General features: G+C 48.5%; 1 protein-coding gene across 7 annotated transcripts; it reads left to right on the top strand.

Annotated features, from left to right (window-relative positions):
• Positions 1-477: 477 nt before the first annotated feature.
• On the top strand, positions 478-17,058 carry POGK (pogo transposable element derived with KRAB domain). Of its 7 annotated transcripts, none has more exons than XM_070462715.1 (6): positions 478-666; positions 1,874-2,201; positions 7,641-7,767; positions 8,530-8,628; positions 10,166-11,648; positions 15,090-17,058. In XM_070462715.1, the coding sequence occupies exons 2-5, from the start codon at positions 2,070-2,072 to the stop codon at positions 11,635-11,637; spliced, it is 1,830 nt and encodes a 609-aa protein (XP_070318816.1). In that variant the 5' UTR covers positions 478-666; positions 1,874-2,069; the 3' UTR covers positions 11,638-11,648; positions 15,090-17,058. The 7 variants fall into 7 exon arrangements, with proteins under 7 accessions (XP_070318816.1, XP_070318814.1, XP_070318815.1 ...); XM_070462713.1 differs by having other exon boundaries at positions 1,162-2,201; XM_070462714.1 differs by having other exon boundaries at positions 479-666; positions 2,068-2,201.
• Positions 17,059-17,779: the final 721 nt, after the last annotated feature.

Genomic DNA, 17,779 nt, shown 5'->3' with positions numbered 1-17,779 from the left:
AACAAAGTTCTGACATGCCTGCCAGAATGTGCATATGCAGTCTTCCCCCAAAATCCAACACCCCCTCACTCTCCCTCATGCCCTTGCTGGTCATTCTTCATAACACATTCCTTGAAGCATGCCCCGAGTCCCCGGAGTACTCATCTAACTAGGCGCAAAGCAGTGGTTCATGCAAATAAGCGCACGAACGTGTGCACCCAGGCTACATTCACTTCAAACGTAAATACGGGCTCTTCCTGCCTCTTCTATGCCGAGGTCACACACGGTGCACTGGAAACTGCACCAGGCGAGTAGAGAGGGCAGAGTGCAAGACTTGAGGCAGGCGAGGCTAGCCTGCCAGTGGGTCAGGAGCGCAGCCTCGAGGAGCGCAGGGCGCTCACCAGCCGGAAGCCACGCCAGGAGGAGGGTCGGGAGCTGGCGCGGACGCCGTCCCCCGGCGCCGCCGAGGCCCGCTGACATCAGCCGCGCTCCTCCCCTCGCCTCCCAACACTCTCAGCTCCCGGCCGGACCCTCCCTCCTCCCACCACGTGTCCTCTCCCCTCCCTCCCGAGGGGCCGCGCGCACGGGAAGCCAGAGAGACGGGAAGGATGGCGCTGTGACAGCCGGGACGCAGCCCTCGGCGTCTGCACCGCGGCCCCGGCCCGCGCCCTGGCGCTCGGCCCCGCGGTGAGTGCGCACGGGCGGGCGGGGCGGGGGCAGCACGGCCCCTCCCTCGGGCCCCGGGCCGCTGGGCCGCGGCGGGGGCGGAGGCGCCGACGCTGCAGCTGCTACCGCCGCCGCCGCCGCCTTTGTTGCGGGCCCGCCGGGGGAGGCAGGCGGCGCCGGCCCCGGCCGCTCGGCAGGTGCGCTGGGGCCGGGAGCGGGCCAGGCGGGGAGGCGGGCCGGGCCGGGCGCGGGCAGGCAGGCGGCGGAGCGCTCCCGGCGCGGGGCCGCGGAGAAAGGGAAATGGGACAAGATGGCTGGAGAAACCCTAGCGCGCCCCGGGGGCGCGGCAGCGGCGGCGGGCGGGGCGCCGAGCGGGTGGGCGGCGGCGGCGGGGACCTCTTGAACCGCACCTTTGCGGTGGGGCAGCGCCTCCACCTCCCGGGAGCCGGCCGGGGAGGCCTTGGCCAAGTTCTGGCCGCAGCTCCAGGGCTCTGAAGCCTGTTTCACCCGCCCCAGACGTATCTTGCTGCGTTTGCCCGTCCTTTTTGAAAATACCGAAGAAGCGGACTTTGAACTCCGGAAGGATCTTTTCTTTGGAAGCCTGAGAGGATGAGGCCCACAAGATGCACACTCACTCCACACCTAGGAATTGCCCGCGCCCCTAGAGGGCAGGAGCCTTTGTACTGGCCCAGGAGCTGTGCGAAAGAGAATTTGCAGAAGAGAGAATTTGCGGTCCAGAGGCAACGAGTTTTACCGGTGGGGGTGGGCCCCAGACCCTGGTGATTTCTGCATCGTCTTGGGTATCCAAGCATTACTCTTCACTAAGGGTTCTGGGCTTGGAAAGTCACTTAAGGCAGAATGACTCTATTTTCTGACCTGGCTCATGGACAAAACCTTTGACTATGGAAAATCCAGGTCTTCTGGACCAACCAACCCCCTGACACTGAACTGGCCCTGTAGGAACAACCCTGTTGAGCGAGTGCACTATGAGTTCAAATGCCTTCATTGACAGGAAGCCAACACACCTGCTGCTGATTCCATGTTTGGGTGGCACTGGCTGTGAGAAAGTTCTGCCTTTTGATGCATTCTTAAAACTTCCTGGAATGTTTACCCACCAACCTGTTATGCCCTTAAGTCTCTACAGAACCAGTCTGGTCTCTCTTCCAGTCTTTTTAAATATTTGAAGACAGCCAGGTATGCTGACTGCCTGCAACCCTCTTCTTTTCAGAGCTAAATGTCACCTTCCAGCTTCCTGGTGCTTTCCTTGAAGCCCTTCCTCCCCAGACCTGGCTCTTCCCTTGCTCTTGTTTCCCTGAACTGTCCTGGAGCTAAAAAGGTTTGTGTAACCTGAGCTGCCCCCTTCACAGGCTTTGAAGAGTTCACACTAGCACCTGATTTTTCTGAACTGAATCTTGCTTGCAGAGATGGCATCCACAGCCTGCCCTCTCAATTTGACCCTGAAAGAAGAGGAAGAAGAAGAAGAGATTCAGAGCCGGGAACTGGAGGATGGTCCCACAGATATGCAAAAAGTCCGAATCTGTTCAGAGGGTGGATGGGTAAGTAAGAAGGTGTGGGGTCTCACACAGCTGTGAGGGGCAGGCCTAGGAGCCAGGTTTGTAATAAGTCTCTTCCTCAGGCAGCCACAGGAAGTAAAAATAGCCTAGCTTAGCCCAGTCCGGTGTGTTTGCATTCCTGAGAAAACAGTTCTGTGGCTTTAAAAGGCACAGCGAAGGATGGAGAAGCTGGTATGGGAACAGTCTCTTTAGGCACATAACGTATCACCATCAGGATTGGAAGTCCACAGGGCCACGACTATGTCTCTCTCCTGTACCCATGGATTCCCTATATCCTGCTCAATGCCAGGCACCTTGTAGATATCAACTAAATTTCTGCTGACCCATGTGTAAAAGAAAAATTATTCTGGCACTTGTTTAGATAATAAGGAATATACTAAGGAATATATTAATATTCAGAACTGCTGAGATAGGCTTCAAGACTGTCACAATAGGAGAGCGAAGAGAACAGGAGAGAGTTCAACAGTAAAGACAAGTGGGGATTTACAGCCAGGGAATGGAGCATAGGGCTCAGCGAATGGAAAATTACTAAGAGGAGCCATCAGCAATAGGGGATTCTTGCGAAAACTGGGCTGTGCAGGCCGCGGACCATAGAAGGTGTGTGTGTGTCCAGGGTAGGGGCCTAGTGGAGAAGAGGGCTCAGGGGAACCTGACCAAGTGTGGGGTGAGGACAAAGTCTTTGTCACCTACTGCTGATTGAAGGGAACCACTTAAACCATTTAAGTCTTGGGCCCTGAGCTGATATGAGGAGAGCTTTATGGGATGAGGCCAGTTGGTTGACACAGGAGAGAACTACATTTCCAGCTGGCCCTGGGTGAAGGAATTGGGATAGTAGGCAGCAGTGAGCAGGGAGCATATCCAAACATTGTAGTGTGATAGAATTAAAATTTAAAGTATAAATGCAACAGATATTTATAGTTACAGTTGTGTCCATTATTTACAGTACTTACTGGACTTGATGATAACTCAGCATGCATGGTAAACATTTTAAATAAGCACCAAATGACATTCCTTTTCTCTGCTTAGTTTTCCACTGTGTATGAACGTCATCAGTATACATAGTATGCTTTCTTCCAATGAGAGATATGTATTCATAGAATCATGGTCTTTGCAAACTATCTCGTCCTACTCCCCTCCCACTGCATAAGGTGCAGCAGGGTTATCTGCTTTACCCCTGCGATACACATGTATACTGACTGCTGTTCTTAAAAACACCTCTTGAGCTGGAACCTTAAAAGTAGTGCATTTTGTTGTATGTATGTTATACTCCATTTGAAAAAGACAAAAAATACGACTCCAGGCTGTGGGTTTACCAGTCTAGCTGTTGAAGCTGGACTGCTTCTGTCTCTTCAGACCATGCCGCTGTCCTCCTCAGTTCTAATCCCTGCAGCTGGGGAGATTTTAGAGCGCAGGAGTCATCCCATCTAGCCCTGAGCAAGAACTCAATGCTTTGAGGCTATACCGGCCAACCAAGAACATTTAGACAGAATGGAGAAGCATGCAAAACAGGTGCAGTAGAAGCAAGCATTAGAGTCTGTTGGGACAACACAGAGAGGAGCAAGGTGAAGCCCATGCTTGGCTGGGAAAGGAAGTAACCAGTGGAGCTGGAGGAGGGGGACTGGCATGTGTGGCATCCAAGCAATCTGCCATCCGTCTGCAGCTACTCAGCACAGTGCTGGGTGTTACTAAGACAGGATCCTTAGTCTCGTGGAATTATTAATACTTGTTTTATGAGGAAGACAGGAAAGTAAATCTGATTAATTGCACAGTATTTGGAATTCTGTGGTGGATGTCAGGTCTTGACAGTCTCTTCTACAGGCCGGAGAAGTCCTGGAGAAAGCAGGCAAGGACCTGGTCTTGAGTAGTAGGTAGTTTTGCCCCCTCCCAGGTACATCTAGGTGAAGATATTTCTGGTTGTCATGACTTGTGGTGGAACTTGGGAAGTGGGAGAGCCTACTGGCATCTCCTGGGTAGAGGCCGGGGTGCTGCCGTACTTCTGTGATGCCCAGGACAGCCCCTGAAACAGAGAATGATCTGGCCAGAAGTGTCAGCAGTGCTGAGTGAAAAAAATCCTGCACCAGGGCATTAAACTAGGAGAAGAAAACAATCAAGTCTGTCTCTTACATATGTGTTTTGGCTGTAGGTTTTGTTGGGGTGATCAATAAAATCTTTCAATCTTAAGAACCATGCTATAAAGGTAATATTGCATGGGAGAATTGGAGTAGAAATACAATTTCAGGTAAAGAAAAGGGAAGATGTACTGTGAGCCAAGTCTTAGGCAGAGGCGGAACCAGCCAAGGGAAGGGAAGATCTTGCCATCTAGGAAGCCAGGAGCACAGGCACTGGAGAAGAGGTTTAGCGGCAGCTCTTGCTGCTGGAGCCTGCAGCGTGTGTCAGGGAGTGGAGGAGACGGTTGAGAGAAGCAGGGCAGGCCCAGGCTCAAGCCAGCCACCGGGGCTACATGCTGTGCCCTGGAGTCTGAGCTCTTTGCTTAGTAGCTCTGAGGAAGAAGTCCTTGGTTCATCTTTCTTAAGGGACCCTGGGGTTTGCTATTGCCACGAGGCAGGGGCCTAAGTGACCTGCTGAGAAAGCGCGGGCATAAGAGTCAGACTTGCTAACCCTGTGACCTTGGGCGAGATACTTATCAGCCGTTTGCTCACCCATCAAACTGGGGTAGTGATCCCCGTATCCTTGTGTATCTAAAGGATTCAATAGGAGTGCAAGAAGGAGTGCCCTACACAGTGCCTGGCATACAGCAGGCACTCTATCGGTGCACTGGTCCCAGGCCTCTGCCCCAAGAGCCCCACTGTCTGCTGAGTGGTCCCACAGCATCGTCAGCATGCCTGGGCAGCATGTAAGTACTCTCGGATGGTTCGATAAATGCTGGAAGGCCGGCTCTTGGGGCCGAGCGAGGCAGCGCACACAGGCTGAAGGAAGAACAGCTATCTGATGACCTTGACCTTCTGGGAAGGGAGGAGGGCAGGGGTCGAGGGCCCCTACCCGTGAGGCCACGCAAGGGTGGGTGTCGAGGGGTTGGATGCTGGCGGCCTGACTTCCGAGTTTGGCCCAGGGCTGGCCCTGTTTACCTTCTGCTGGGCTTGGCCAGATAAAAGGCCTCTAGAGAGAGGGGAGGCCTGCACAGCAGGGCCTGGCTGAAGGCTGGCTCAGTTCTCACAGAAGGTTGCTGTGAGGAGAATTGCTAAGCCACACGACACTGTGTGCCTCTGAAGCATCATGGGGCTCGTCTGAGGACCCTCTGCGGCTCAGTCGGAAATGGGAGGAGACGAATCCAGCCCCGGCCTCTGGGTGCCTTCACACCACTCCAGGTCTGCTGTATTTTACCAGACTGGGCACGTGTTACCTTCTGTGAGTGTCGATAGGGATCGCCCTTCTGAAATGACAGGCACAGCCAGCCCTGTGTCCTGTTTTATCAGCAGAGGGAAAGGGACTATAAATAGGTGTAGCCTAGATCTGAAATTTCCTAGGGAGAGAAAAGGCCAAAGGAGAGTTGTTCAAAAGCCTGGGAAGTGGGATGGGGTGGGATGGAAAATTCCTAGCTGCCTGGCTTTCCAGATTGATGAAATCTGAGCAGAGCCCAGAGACCAATCCGTTATACCTCCTGGTATTTTACTCTAGGCATTTTTGTCCATTCTTACTCCAAAGAGTAGGCTGTTTTGTGACAGATAAATTTTTAATGATTATTTGAAACTATTCCAGGTAGAACAAGAGAAGCGAAGTCCAGAGAGTATATACTTAAATCTTTGACTCAAAAACACACTTTCAAGGGATTACTTTCTACAAGAAGTGTCCTAGGCTTAGGGGAAGAAAACAAAATAAGCCCAGGTTCTGCCCTCAGTGAGCTGACAACAGGGAAACCAAGAGGATCCTGCCATGTGATAGGTGCCCCAGAGCCTTGAGCCCAGGGGTTTACAAGGAACACAGCCCAGGGTGAGACCAGCTTGCCCAGAGAACAGGATATCTGGGCTGAATCTTGGAAGGTGGGTGGGTGTCAGCCAGGCCAAGAATGGGGAAGACTTCTGAAGCAGCATGTATGGAGACCTCCTGGTCTCTGGAGGGGTGGGGAATGGTTTGTTGAAGGAACTGCAGGAGCTAAGTTCCACTGAGTGTGTGGGGGTGGAAGTGAGACCATGCAAGCTGGGCACCAGGGAGGCCATTCTGCCCTGTGTAAGGGCCAGAGCTGTGAAGTCAGACATCCCAGGTCCCAGCCTCAACCCTACTCTTTATTGGCTATGTGATTTTAGACCAGAAACAAGCTGCTCTGAGCCAGTTTCCTCCTGGATTAAATGGGGTTGGGGGGGGGGGGGGGGGCGGAGCGGGGAATAAATGAAGCAGTTACAGGGCCTTTCTCAGGAAATTCTCCCTATGTGGAAGGGGCTGTGAGGTGTGGAGGGGTGGGGTGAGCTTTGTGGATAAGGCGGAAAGGCCGGGCAGTCTAAGTGACTGATGGCCAGACACCTGAAGGAGCTGCAGGCTGTGCAGACACTGAACTTGTCTAAGCGGATGCAAAACATCATCATGATCCCCCAGGCCCTAGTCTGCACCAGGGGAAATAGCTCTGAACGCAGCAGCCCAGTGATGCCTTACCACTGACTAGGAATAGGATTTTTAATGACTGCAAGATGACACATAGTAAAAGGAAAGGAAAGAGCTGAACAAGAGAAGGTTGGTCTGGGTGGCTTGGCTGCATTCGGCCACGTAAGCACCCCTTCCCACTGGCCTGCAGTGTCCGGGAGGTGTGGGGGAGGGGAGTGGAGCTGTGTCTTTAGGGCTTTCTGCTGTGGGTCTAGGCATCAAAGCAAACCAGTTTGCTCTAGTATCTCATTATAAAAACTGAAGCTCTGATTAGCCCTTCTCTCTTCCTCCTCATCCTCTTATGGATTGGAAAAGGCCTGATGAGGGCCTTTCTCTTACCGGCTCCTTGCTGAGAGGCTTTGGGTTCTGAGGCATACACTGGGGCTAGTGCTCTGGAAATGGAGACTAGTGCCCAGGCAGCCCCCAGCACCCGCGTGGTCTGAGGCTCTGTGACTGAGGGAGACAGCAGGGCTGTCTTGGCAGGGGGACTGTCTCAGGGTGTTCCTTCATGTGGTCGACTCTGGCTCTGGGCGGGGGCTGAGCTGTGATCAGCTCTCCCTGCTTCGTGTGAGGATCCAGTCTCTCGACCTGGTGGTCCATGGTGGGGAGTTTTCATCTCAAGGTTCTGCTCTCCTTATCTGTGAATGAGAGTGTGGCAAGCACTCAGCAGGGCACAGAGGGCCTTGTTGACATCCAGAGTTTGCTTCTTGGAGCCATGTGAGCACTGATGTGTCTCCGGGCCCAGGCTGGCCCTTGTGAGATAATGGTGTGTGAACTGTGTCTGCATGTGCTGACCAGTCATTGAGAAAAGCCTGTTCACTATTGCAGGTGCCGGCCCTATTCGATGAGGTGGCCATATATTTTTCCGATGAGGAGTGGGAAGTTTTGACGGAGCAACAAAAGGCTCTCTACCGGGAGGTCATGAGGATGAATTATGAAACTGTCCTGTCTCTGGGTAAAACTTTGTTTTCCTTTGTCTCTTAGAAGCTCTGAGCCCAGAGAATTGTTTCCATGTCTCTCTTCTCAGGTGTATCCAACATACCTCTCTCCTGAACCTGGATTCTGTCCCCTCAATGCCTGTGCCCATTTAATTTCCTGTTTTTGACTTAGGCAGGATATAAATGTTGTGTCCTCCTACTCAGCAGCTCATGCCAGCTCTCAGAACCATCCTCATTCAACCCAGGCACACTCATCAAAAAAAGAAAAAATAAGACATAATCTAAGAAATGTCACCGTGAATCTGGGCCTGTACTTTATACATTCCTAGGAGAGAAGGCAGGCCTCACTGTTATCCTGTCAGCCTCAGAAGCTTGGGGACATAGCCCCAAAGAATCCTTGTTGCTTCCCTCCCAGCACTGATATTATTAGAATCTAACCATTTGGAGGGATTTTCCCACTTGGCTCAGGCAGGTATTGGAATGCTCATTAGATCAGTGGCTGCATACACCCACTTCCCTGCTAAATGCAGTTCCTTTTTGTCATTGCTAGTACGGGCCCTCATTAGCAGAGATCCATAAATTCCCTTGGACAGACCTATTTCCCATCATATTTTTTCTTTAAGTATCCCTGAATCCTTCTCTACTGCCTTTCATAAATCTCCATACTGTAGTGGGGTGAGAGTGGAGGGGAGGTTTGCTTAAGTATTACAAAGTACTTATTTTGGCAATTCTCCAAGACAGTAACACAGCTGTTAACCTGTTTTATTTCCTGTAAACAGAATTCCCATTCCCTAAGCCTGACATGATCACTCGGTTGGAAAGGGAGGAAGAATCTCAGAATTCTGACGAATGGCAGCTCCAAGGAGGAACCTTTGCAGGTACTATGATTAACCCAATGCAGAAGGCATCCAATGGTAGAATTATAAAGATGGATTTTAAGTTTACATTAAGGTACATTCTGTGGGGTATTTAAGAGTAAGGCAAGGTTCTGAGGCAGAAAGACTACGGGCTTTGGAGTTTCAAAATCTCCTTGTTTCCCATGCTGTATGACCTTAGGCAACTTCATCCACCTCTCTGATTGTCCATTTCTTCATCTGTCACCTGCGGGTTATAAATCTCAACATGCAACCTCATATGCAGGTGAATGAAATTGAAGTCTGTACTGGTCCAGTGCACATCTTGAGTGCCTTGGTAGCATACCACACGCTTCTGAAAACTAAAGAAAACAGCGTGACAAAGCATGCATCCAGGGTTATTTACTTGACTCCCTGTCTGCTTCATCTTGGATAGAAAAAGCAATAGCAGCTGCAGTACACATTTGAGCAAATATGTCTAAAGAAGCACACAGTGTCGTACCGAGGAGCATAGCTAGAGAGCAGGAGTTGGAGTAAACGCAGCTTCCCAACGGCCAGGGTGATTTTATTTACCTTCTGTCTATAAGTAGTAGTTTAAAATGCCATATTTCATTGATTCTAAGAGATGTCTTTCCCTCATCACTTTAACATCTCTGCAATTGAGAATGCTTCTTAAAACTGATGGGTCTGCCCTGGTGGCTCAGTTAAGAATCTGCATGCAATACCAAAGACCCAGGTTCAGTCCCTGGATCGGGAAGATTCCCTGGAAAAGGGAATGGCAACCCACAGCAGTATTCTTGCCTGGAGAATTCCGTGGACAGAGGAACCTGGGCTGCAGTCCATGGGGTTGCAGAGTTGGACACAACTGAGTGACTAACACTTAAAACTGATGGCATGTTAGTTTCACCAGTGGCTTTTTCTTTTTCCCTTAATGGCATATATGGTGCATCTTGCAATCGATGGGTTCTTAGTTTTGGTGAGATATGGTAATATCCCTGAGTAATACTCAATTTCTGTGACCACTTTTTAAATAGAAACATACAGTGAAACCCAGTTCTGACATGGGTTTGCAAAAACCATACTTCTGCCTTCTAAGCTTAACTTTGCTAAGTGTGGTATCGCTATAGATTTTCTTGGTTTAAGGGATATGATTCGGTTCATGATGATACAAATTCTGTAATACTGTGTGTAGAATGAGTTGTATTTGGCTTCTCACCCAGCGTGACCCTCACAGTTAGTGCATTACTCAGGCATGGTGCCTGTGTTCAGTTTCCAGCCCTTGTCACTTCCTGGCTTTGCCACCTTGACGCGTTACCTAATTTTTCTACACTCATCTGCAAAGACAGAGTAAAGAAACAGTTATTGTGAGAATTAGATGTGGTAATCTACGGGAACTGGCAAAGGGGTGAGGACTTTGGAAGTATCTGTTATTAAAGTGACTGCTTCTAGTGAGCTTCCGATTGAGGTAGTCTCGGTATTTTGACCAAAAACAAATCAAGGAATGACCCCCAAATCGCTGTACTCATAGACACTATCTTCACCCTCCCTGTATGTCTTCCAGAAAAGGAAGAATCCGACCTGAAGCCGCCAGATTGGGCGGCCCCGATGAACGCAGCCGCGCAGTTTCCCCAGCCTCAGCACCTGGATGGCTTTGGCCTCCGTCTGCCTCGGGACATCACAGAGCTGCCCGAGTGGGGCGAGGGGTACCCCTTCTACATGGCCATGGGCTTCCCCGGGTACGACCTCTCGGCCGACGACCTGGCCGGGAAGCTCCAGTTCAGCCGGGGCATGCGCCGCAGTTACGACGCAGGCTTCAAGTTAATGGTGGTGGAGTACGCCGAGAGCACCAACAACTGCCAGGCGGCCAAGCAGTTTGGGGTGCTGGAGAAAAACGTCCGCGACTGGCGCAAAGTGAAGCCGCAGCTGCAGAACGCCCACGCCATGCGGCGTGCCTTCCGCGGCCCCAAGAACGGGCGCTTCGCCCTGGTGGACCAGCGCGTGGCCGAGTACGTGCGATACATGCAGGCCAAAGGGGACCCCATCACCAGGGAGGCCATGCAGCTGAAAGCTCTGGAGATCGCCCAGGAGATGAACATTCCAGAGAAAGGGTTCAAGGCTAGCTTGGGTTGGTGTCGAAGAATGATGCGGAGGTATGACTTGTCTCTGCGGCATAAGGTGCCCGTGCCCCAGCAGCTGCCCGAGGACCTGACCGAGAAGCTTGTTACCTACCAGCGGAGCGTGCTGGCTCTGCGCAGGGCACACGACTACCAGGTGGCTCAGATGGGAAATGCAGACGAGACGCCTATTTGCTTAGAGGTGCCCTCGAGGGTGACTGTGGACAACCAGGGGGAAAAGCCTGTCTTGGTCAAGACGCCAGGGAGGGAGAAACTGAAAATCACAGCCATGCTTGGTGTCTTGGCTGATGGGAGGAAGTTACCTCCATATATCATTCTGAGGGGCACGTACATCCCCCCCGGGAAGTTCCCAAGTGGCATGGAAATCCGCTGCCACCGGTACGGCTGGATGACGGAGGACCTGATGCAGGACTGGCTGGAGGTGGTGTGGAGGCGGAGGACGGGCGCGGTGCCCAAGCAGCGAGGGCTGCTGATCCTGAACGGCTTCCGGGGCCACGCCACCGACTCGGTGAAGAGCTCCATGGAGAGCATGAACACCGACATGGTCATCATCCCGGGAGGCTTGACCTCGCAGCTGCAGGTGTTGGATGTGGTGGTCTACAAACCACTGAATGACAGTGTGCGGGCCCAGTATTCCAACTGGCTCCTGGCGGGGAACCTGGCGCTGAGCCCCACCGGGAACGCCAAGAAGCCGCCGCTGGGCCTTTTTCTGGAGTGGGTCATGGTGGCCTGGAATAGCATCTCGAGCGAGTCCATCGTCCAAGGGTTCAAGAAGTGCCACATCTCCAGCAACCTGGAGGATGAGGATGACGTGCTGTGGGAAATCGAGAGCGAGTTGCCGGGCGGAGGGGAACCGCCCAAGGAGTGTGACACCGAGAGCCTGGCGGAGAGCCACTGAGGGAACGCGAGGTAAGCAGCCAGGAGGGGGCGCTGGGCGCCTTCCCGCGGGCCGGGTGGGCTTTCACCAACACCCTTTCCTCTTGCCATTCTTTGTTTCCGAGAACTCTTCGAACCCACAGTGCAATGCTGCAGGTAGCAGGCCATCAGCATTTTCTCCTTCATATGAAACTTTGGTTGCCTGGCTTATTTCATGGGTATTATTTTGTATAATGCATGAAGTGAACAACGAGTGAGCTGCCTGAACATTTAATCTGAGTGCCATAATGCTGAAATTATTTAATCCTGAAGGAGCATAGTTTGACATGACCTCATTAACAAAAAGTTTTGTCTGCAAAACCAAAATTTTTCTTCCCCATATAAATCATGCTGAATATATAGAGCCAACGTGTGTACCTGATTGACTTGAAACAACTGCGCTCACCTTGGCTAGCCTGTAGGGCTGGGATGTAAGGACATAGGCACCTTTGAACTGTGTCTCCTGGGTCTCAAGTTTCCGTCCTGGGGTAGTCTGCAGTAGCCCAAAGGGCAATGAAAGAAATAGCTTATGTTTGCTTTACCCTGGGACATCAAAAGTCTGTTTTAAGTCTCATGACTACATTCACATGGAATAAACAATTACGATAATTTCACAGACACCTGAAGGGTGATATTTTTAAACTGAAACTCTGTTCCAAAAAAGAAACCAGAATGCTTATCAAGGACTCCAGTAAGTGAAGTTTGAGGACAATAAGGCCTGGCATTTTCAGAGTTAAGTATAGAAGGGCCACAGCTTTAATAGGAAGTTGGGAGTGGAGGACTACCAAACAAGTAGAGTGATTCTCCCCCCACACCCCTAAGAAAAGTGACCACCTACAGTGGGCAATGTACAGAGAACAAACACATTTCATTTTCCTTTCTTGTTCTTATTTCCCTAATTTGTTCATTCGTTCCTCTAGACAGTGTTTAATATGAAGAGAACACTCCTTTTACAAAGGACCTAAATGTATCTTGATAATTTTTTCTTTCCTGTAAGGTATAATTAGGTATTTCCATCCTACTTGCTTCTTTCTCTAAATGAAATGCTAAGAGAAATCTCCTGTCAGACACCCCCAATTCATGCTGTGTAAGTTGAAGAGTGATTTAAATCTCCTTCCCTGCCCCCAAATCGAGTGAAAGTGAAAAGTCACTCGTGTCCAACTCTTTGCAACCCCATGGACTATACAGTCCATGGAATTCTCCAGGCCAGAATACTGGAGTGGGTAGCCTTTCCCTTCTCCAGGGATCTTTCCAACCCAGGGATCGAACCCAGGTCTCCTGCACTGCAGGCAGATTCTTTACCAGCTGAGCCACAAGGGAAGCCCAAATCAAATTGTACTCCTAACATTAATCCCCACTGTTATTCTGAGATCCCCAGAATTAGAGCCAATTAGAAGTTCTTACAATCAAAATCACCAAAATTGCTTTTTCCCCCTCATGTTCTCTAATCTTACTCTCCATGAATTCAGCCTCCCTTTATGAATTCAGCCTGTTAACCATTATACTGCATCCATTGAATATCAGATTTTGAGTTATAGTGAATTTTTACATTTACCTTCCTCCCCCACCCCATTGTTGCCGTTGTTCAGTCGCTAAATTGTGTCTGACTTTTCGTGACCCCATGGACCGCAGCACTCCAGGTTCCCCTGTCCTCCACTTTCTCCCAGAGTTTGCTCTGATTCATGTCCCTTGAGTCGCTAATGCTACCCAACCATCTGCTGCCCTCTTCTCCTTTTGCTTTCAATCTTTCCCAGCATCAGTCTTTTCCAATGAGTCAGTTCTTCGCCAAAGTGGTGGCCAAATCAGTTCTTCGCCAATCAGGTGGCCAAAGTATTGGAGCTTCAGCAACAGTCCTTCCAGTGAATATTCAAGGTTGACTTCCTTTAGGATTGGCTGGTTTGATCTCCTTGCAGTCCAAGGGCACTCTCAAGAGTCTTCTCCAACACCACAGTTCAAAAGCATCAGTTCTTCGCTGCTCAGCCACCTTTGAATTGTGGTGCTGGAGAAGACTTTTGAGAGTCCCTTGGACTGCAGCTTCCTGGGTGGTGCAGCGGTAAAGAATCTGCCTGCCAACAGGAGACACAAGAGATGTGGATTCGATCCCTGGTCAGGAAGATCCCCTGGAGGAGGAAAATGGCAACCCACTCCAGTATTCTTGCCTGGAAAACTCCATGGACAGAGGAGCCTGGTGGGCTGCAGTCCATGGGATCACAAAGAGTCAGGACACAACTGAGCACAATTATCATCTCACATCCATACACGACTACTGGAAAAATCATAGTTTTGACTATACAGACCTTTGTCGGCAAAGTGATGTCTCTGCTTTTCAATATGCTAAGTTTGTCACAGCTTTCCTTCCAAGAAGCAAGTCTTTTAATTTCATAGCTGCAGTCACTGTCTGCAGTGATTTTGGAGCCCATGAAAACTGGTCACTGTTTCTACTTTTTCCCTTTCTATCTGCCATGAAGTGATGAGACCAAATGCCATGATCCTAGTTCTTTTTAATGCTGAGTTTCAAGCCAGCTTTTTCACTCTCCTCTTTCACTCTCATCAAGAGGCTCTTTAGTTCCTCTTCACTTTCTGCTATTAGAGTGGTATCATCTGCATATCTGAGATTGTTGATATTTCTCCTGGCAATCTTGATTCCAACTTGTGATTCATCCAGCCTGGCATTTCACATGATGCACTCTGCATATAAGTTAAATATACAGCCTTGATGTACCCCTTTCCCAATTTGAAACCAGTCAGGTATTGCATGACCGGTTCTAACTGTTGCTTCTTGACTTGCATGCAGGTTTCTCAGTAGACAGGTAAGGTAGTCTGGTATTCCCATCTCTTTAAGAATTTTCCAGTTTGTTGTGATCTCCATGGTCAAAACCTTGAGCGTAGTCAATGGAGCAGAAGTAGATGTTTTTCTGGAACTCCGTTGCTTTCTCCATGACCCATTAGATGTTAGCAATTTGATCTCTGGTTCCTCTGCCTCTTTGAAACCCAGCTTGTACATCTGGAAGTTCTTGGTTCACGTACTGCTGAAGCCTAGCTTGAAGGATTTTAAGCAGATGACATTTTTGTGTATTTTTAATTTTCTAAGGTTTATGCTACACACAGGACTGGATCAAAAACTGTCAAAACGAAGAAAACAAGGCTGGGACACAGCTGTGGACACAGGCTGTGCATTTACATCCCATCAGAACCATGAGCTCTGGCTCATCTTGACAGCCACAGTTCTCTGGATAGTTGTCCTGGTTTTGAGCTGAGGAAGTTATAGAAGTAGACAGGATTATCAGTGAACAAGACATTTGAGAGGAGACATACAGGCATAAAATGGCCTCTTCTCATCTGTTTGGAAATGTGACTAATGGAATAATTATGTTCATGAAGTTATACAGTGTCTAAAATCCAAATGTTAACTCACACTTACATTCTGTTTTCTAGCAAATAGAACTGTGTTTGGAACAGTTGGGGAGGAAAATGTTCAAGAAGATTCCTCACAGCCTGAATGCGCAGGGAAAGGAATGCAGGAAAAGGCCGTGGTGCTTGAAATAACCCAGGTCTGGACAGCAGCCTGAGCATCCGGCCCTGGGATAGAGCCCAACCCCATCCCACACCACGAGGAGTCCGAAAAATTGAGGACCCTTCATTTCATCAGAGACTTGATTAGAAAAGCAACTGCTTCTACTTCTTGTTTTAGAATTACATTTATAGAACCTGTAAATAGGTGTGAACAAACGTATTTCCTAGAGAAGAGACCATTTGTTCAACACCAACAAGAAACTCATCATATGGGCCCAACTCCACTGGTATTCTTTCTTTGGAGAAAACCTCAAGTTAATGTTTTTCCTTTTGCCTCTAAAAATGCTTCATCAGTAGAACCTGTCCCCACACAGGTCAAGACTGCAGAGAAGGCTTTGTAGAAATGGTCATTTATGTACACCTGCTACTTACACATTTCCTTTTTTGGAAAAATGAGATGCTAATAATGACAAAATTCAGACATACTGGCCTAGTGCCAGCAGATGGCTTTTCTACAGACTAGGTTAGTATGGAAGATACAGATTAAAATAAACTATGCTATTTATCTTCCCAATCTGGTTGGCAGCTAGACTTTTCTAGGGTCTCATTTAATGGCCCTGTTTTTTGTTATTATTATATTTAATGATAGGGTAGCATTTAGTACACAAGCTTTTCTGTTTCTCAGGCTGCCTGCAGAAGTCACCATAAATTATCTGCTGTCTACATGGTACAATGCTCATTGACTCACTGATACTGTTTGGTTCATTCCTTTAATATTTTCATCACAAGGGTGGTGAGAGGGCTTGGGCCTTTAGCCACAGCTGTTTCAGGACTTCTAATCTTCTATCCCACAGAAATAGGTGGGAGATCTTTGAAATTTTACACTATAGTAATTTGCATTCCCACATAAATTGAGTGTTATGAAAACATTCCATCAAAGCTACCTATGCTACAAAAAAAATATGCCAGAACCTCATAGACAAAGCCATTGCTAGAAACATCATTCCAATGTCAGATCTGGATAACAGGCTACCATAACCACTTTTCCTTCCTATAGACCCAGCTCATTTATATAATATTCTTGGCATCCTGAAACACCTATTTCTACTCAGGTACTCATTCCTATTAGTGACCCACTTTCCTCATTTTTTAAAACCAGTTTTCCTCCAAGAGGGGAACTTTAACTTTTGGTGTCTGAATACTTTTCAAAGTTTGAATTGTTTCCTCATTTGCTTTTACCTGCACTGTATTCTTTATCATCTCAAATGGCATCTAAATCCAGCTACTTTTCATTCCAGAAGTTTTCATTCCCTCCAATTCCACTTAATTTATCCTCCACTATCCTGGTTCCTGGCCCTTTCCTCTTTATGTCCTGTTTTACTTGTTTTGGGAGCTTAAAGGATTTTGTAAGACCTGGTTTTTGGTTCCTGCATTGGAGCCATAGTTGTCTTGCAAAGAGTAGAAAACGGGTTCAACTCCTGTTTCATCCCGCCAACACCTCCTTGAGCCTCATCGTCAGCTGGTAGATGACGCCTTACAGGCTGCATAGCACTGGAACTTCCTAGAGTAATGGCTCTATTGTCAGGGTTTTCTGGGCTCATTCTTCCACTGACTTATGATCTATGCCTAACAGAGCCCCAGTACAACTATTTTGCAGAATGGCTATTACCCTAGAGTTACTATAGCACACATTGAGACATAGTTGTACTCCCCAGTAGATAGGAACTGACTCTAACAATAAACTTTGATAATAAAGACAATAGACTCTGGTGTTTTATTATCTGCTAGCATTTTAAAAAGTCACATTTCAAACTCTCATTTACACTTTATTCTCACTCAGTTTGGTGGAGAAATATATTATACCCTTGAATAAAAGAGTCTGTTCATGGGATGACAATGTAATTACTGTTGGTGTCTTTAAAGGTAAACGTGTGGTTTCCAACTGGCTTTTAAAGGTGGGGGAAAGGGCCCAGCGAAAATAGCTTTTTCCCTCAGTCATATCTGGTGACTACTCTCAGGAATAGTATGTTACCTATCAATGAAGGAAATCCGTAAAGGGATATTAAATTTAAAAGAATGGAAACATGCTAGCAGGTTGATGAATAGAAAACTTGGTCCTGTTTTGATAAATATTTTTTAAAATGAAAGTATGATGCATCCATATGCCTTTTCATATTGTGCTTTTAGTAATTACCATGCCAGTTGATTTGATTAAATATTAGTCTACACTCCAAGAATAATCTAGGTATTTTTCCTTTATTAAGCCATGAGAATCGAATGCTGAACCAGTCTGTTGGCCATCGCATCGAAGTCTGACTCCCAAACCATTATTCAAACTGGAGGAATTTTTGGTTTAAGTCAAAGACATGATGAAACATAGGCATTTTTACATGGTGAAAGTGAGCAATCATTTAGAAGTCACTTCATGAAATCTGATCAGCAACATGCTGATCCCTTCAGGCAATGGGAGAAGGGCTAGGGGAACTGTGTGCCTGACTGATCCCAGGAATGGGCGATGAAGGTGGTAAGAATGTGTGCTAAACCGGCATCGGTGCCTGGTAGAGAGGAGGGCCTTACCAAATCTGGTTTTGAACAATGACACCTATAGCTGA

The sequence above is a fragment of the Odocoileus virginianus genome, unplaced genomic scaffold (genome assembly GCF_023699985.2).
Source record: "Odocoileus virginianus isolate 20LAN1187 ecotype Illinois unplaced genomic scaffold, Ovbor_1.2 Unplaced_Scaffold_12, whole genome shotgun sequence".
Taxonomy (NCBI): Eukaryota; Metazoa; Chordata; class Mammalia; order Artiodactyla; family Cervidae; genus Odocoileus; species Odocoileus virginianus.
The sequence above is the reverse complement of the archived record's forward strand: the minus strand, read 5'-3'. Positions and strand labels throughout refer to the sequence as shown.